The following is a 3,332-nucleotide window of genomic DNA, read 5'->3' as shown; positions in this document are numbered from 1 at the left end:
TGTTTCTTTGTCAGTAGTGTTGACAACTGTTTATTAGCTTATGTTCATTTCCCATTGCAAACCAATGAAATCAACACATGGAGAGATATTTTATTCACTCAACATTAAACACAGATGCATGCTGTTTGTTCACATATGAAATACACTGTCATAAAGTCGATTCCAACACTGGCTCTGATCTCATGTTGATGTGCGGTGGCTGCTGAATCTTCACCACTTGGTAAATTTCAGAATGATTTGCTCATTTGCACCAGGAATGTAACATCCAATACCTGCAAACAAGATCCATATAGTGGATTATAATTTGATTTACAATTTACAGTAAAATTACAACCAGAAAGACTGATCGACAGACATTTTCACAGTGGACTTACCAACATCAGGTCTTATGATTTTGCCATAAGGAGTCCTGACCAGCAGCTCCCAGTATGTACGGTCTTTATTGCTTCCAGCCACACCGTTCACACTCTCCAGGTACGGGCCATAGTTTGGATCCTCTGTGTAGGTGAACCTGCAGGACCAAACAGAAGAACACTTGATGTCCACCAGGTAAGAAGACATAATAAACAGCAGGGTTTCCCCGGGAAACTGGTTAGTCGGCCCCCATCGTTCACTTAAAGGAGCCGGCTCATAGAGCCGACTCATTTGCGACGGACACATCACTATTTTATGGTTGGTTCTTTTTTCAAAGGTTACATATTTTTATTTTGTTGTGAATTTTGTGTTTTCTATTTTATCATATGTGAATATTTAAGTCTTTGTTGTGAAAATATAATAAATATGATTATATGTGTGATAAAAATATGATTAATTAATTAATAATAACACCAAAAGTTTCTAATTTATCTGCAGCTGTTTTTTAAGAATGTCTAACTAGGTAATGTGGGATGAGGAAAAACCATATCAGACACAAATGATTACGCAAAGCAAAGTTTTTTATATATATCTTAGAACAAGTCTGAATGGTATCTTTAATATTTCATAAAAGTATATATATTTCTTCTGATGTTAGTGGAGGCACTTTCTAATTCAAACACCCCCACTATAATATGCTATGGGAAACCCTGGATAGACAACATACAGGAAGATATTTGCCCATAATTATATAATGATTATGCTCAGTATTAAAAACTGTAAATATTCCACTCAATGTCGTCCAGCTCTGGTTCCGAATATCAGAGTAACCTAATATTAGGCTGAAAAGCAGTGTTTCACCGCCCTCTCTCATTGAAATTTTAAAGTTTGCTGCCCCTTGACAAATGATGGGTGTGTGGATATAATTCCTGTGTTCCCTCTGTGGATCAGTGTTGTAGTTAAGAGCTTCAATTCAACTCAATTATATTTATATGGCGTAAATTCATAACAGACGTTATCTCATTGCACTTTTCCTATAGAGCAGGTCTAAACTGTACTCTTTATAATATTATTTACAGAGATCCAACAAATCCCACCATGAGCAAGCATTTGGCGACAGTGGCAAGGAAAAACTTCCTTTTAACAGGCAGAAACCTCAGACAGAACCAGACTCAGTGGTGCTGCTGTGGGAGAGAGAGAGAGAGAGAGAGAGAGAGAGAGAGAGAGAGAGAGAGAGAGAACGAGAGAGAGAGAACGATAGAGAGATTTGGAGATAGAGAGAAAGAGAGAGAGAGATTTGGAGAGAGAGAGAGAGATTTGGAGATAGAGAGAAAGAGAGAGAGAGATTTGGAGTGAGAGAGAGAGAGGTTTGGAGATAGAGAGAAAGAGAGAAAGAGAGAGCGAGAAGGGGGGAGGGGAGAGGGAAGCACAATGCAAATTGCAACCAAGAATTTTAAAATAGTAATAATGTAATGGTAGTGGTAATATGAATATTAGTCATAGGAATAAGATGTGAGAGGAACAGTTATAATCCAGTTACCGGCTCAATGTTTGGTTACAGTTTAGCTTTAGCTGTTTTACTAATGTCCCAAAATAATACAAAGAGAAACATTTGTAAATGTATTTCAAACATACTGCTGGTGTTGCATATACACAGCACTTCCGGTGTGTTAGAGAATTTGTTCTGAGCACAGTCTTGAGAAAGAGGGACACCACTTTACAAATGTGTATATTGTGAAAATTTTTTGATGAAATGCCTGTGAATCACTATTGCAAAGTGCCAATCTGCATGTTTCATACTTGTAAGATCATTTTTAATGTTGAGGACTTGTCACTCTCAGGTTGCAATTGGTTTATGATCTTACTTAAAGTTTGCATTGGAGTCCATGAGTCTCTTCAATGCACCCAGTAGGATGCCTCTGTAAACCACACGAGTGCTGAAGGTCACAGGAGCGGTGCCTAGTAAGCTGTTCTCCACCACCACATCAATGGAAATGGATTCACTTTCTGAATGATAGATGACAAAAACAGCAGGTGAAAAATAGGTAGAGAGTTTTTGATATTCAGTAATCATGCCAATCATTTGAAATAAAGTTTTCTGAATTATTCTGAAGCTTACGTTCAGTCAGAGTCCCAGGAAGCAGCAGCAGTAGCGCTGCAGAGAGCAGAGCAGGCACCATCATCATGGCTGGTGTACGGGAGTCTTAGCTGACTGCAAGCTGACTGTACTTCCACAGTCACCAGGTTTTATTGCAGTCATCACTGTTTACAGTACTGGAGCACAGTGAGCTTTGTTGATCTTAGTTTGAAAACGCTGATAATATTTTCCATAGAACCAATTCAAATGTCACCTTGAGGTTATGTTATGACATAATGTTTGCACTGCAAAATGTTGTAAACCGAACAATGAACAATGACATTGAAATAACTGCATCATGTGTCAAGATACTCTTCCATCACCTCAACATAGGTGGTTTATTATGGTTGCTTAAAGCTCTAGCATGCCAGCATGAAATGGCATAGATTTAAAGTGGAGGTGGCTGGTGAAGAGAGTGGCACTAGCACAGTTAAAAAGACCCAAATCATTTTCACCGGAGGAGGTAAATGAAAACCAGAGCTAAAACAGCAGTGAATATCAGATTAGACAGATCAGAAAATGTTCTTAAATGTGCCTAAAACTTTCTTGACAAGTCCATCTAATGGTTGTGTCTGTCGGGAACAAAGGCAGAAGTACGGGGAGTTGTTGTAAAGCTGGAAGGCCTTGTAGGGTGGAGGGCAGGGTGGATAGATGGTTCAACAAAGCCGATTCCTACCAACAGTCCACTCCGGTTTCTTTTAACCGTGACCACAGTTGTCCCCTAACCTTAACCAAGTAGTTTTTGTGTTTAAACTGAACCAAACCTCAACCAAAGGGGAGTCTGATAAGGATCGCTCACATGGTTTTGGAAGGCAATGGCAAACAGCATACTTTATCCTTT

At 39.0% G+C, this 3,332-nt stretch overlaps 1 protein-coding gene across 1 annotated transcript; it reads right to left on the bottom strand.

Annotated features, from left to right (window-relative positions):
* On the bottom strand, positions 1 to 2,633 carry LOC122879139 (transcobalamin-1-like). The gene is made up of 4 exons (XM_044202890.1): positions 2,474 to 2,633; positions 2,220 to 2,361; positions 375 to 511; positions 1 to 272 (listed from the first exon to the last, which is right to left on the bottom strand). The coding sequence occupies exons 1-4, from the start codon at positions 2,538 to 2,540 to the stop codon at positions 211 to 213; spliced, it is 408 nt and encodes a 135-aa protein (XP_044058825.1). The 5' UTR covers positions 2,541 to 2,633; the 3' UTR covers positions 1 to 210.
* Between the last annotated feature and the right edge of the window lie 699 nt (positions 2,634 to 3,332).

The sequence above is a fragment of the Siniperca chuatsi genome, linkage group LG7 (genome assembly GCF_020085105.1).
Source record: "Siniperca chuatsi isolate FFG_IHB_CAS linkage group LG7, ASM2008510v1, whole genome shotgun sequence".
NCBI lineage: Eukaryota > Metazoa > Chordata > Actinopteri > Centrarchiformes > Sinipercidae > Siniperca > Siniperca chuatsi.
The sequence above is the reverse complement of the archived record's forward strand: the minus strand, read 5'-3'. Positions and strand labels throughout refer to the sequence as shown.

Coding starts and splice junctions, on each gene's coding strand:
- LOC122879139 (XM_044202890.1), bottom strand. CDS start 2,540: ATGATGATGGTGCCTGCTCTGCTCTCTGCAGCGCTACTGCTGCTGCTT. Junction 2,362..2,473: donor TCCTGGGACTCTGACTGAAC/GTAAGCTTCAGA, acceptor TCTATCATTCAG/AAAGTGAATCCATTTCCATT. Junction 273..374: donor AATCATAAGACCTGATGTTG/GTAAGTCCACTG, acceptor TCTTGTTTGCAG/GTATTGGATGTTACATTCCT.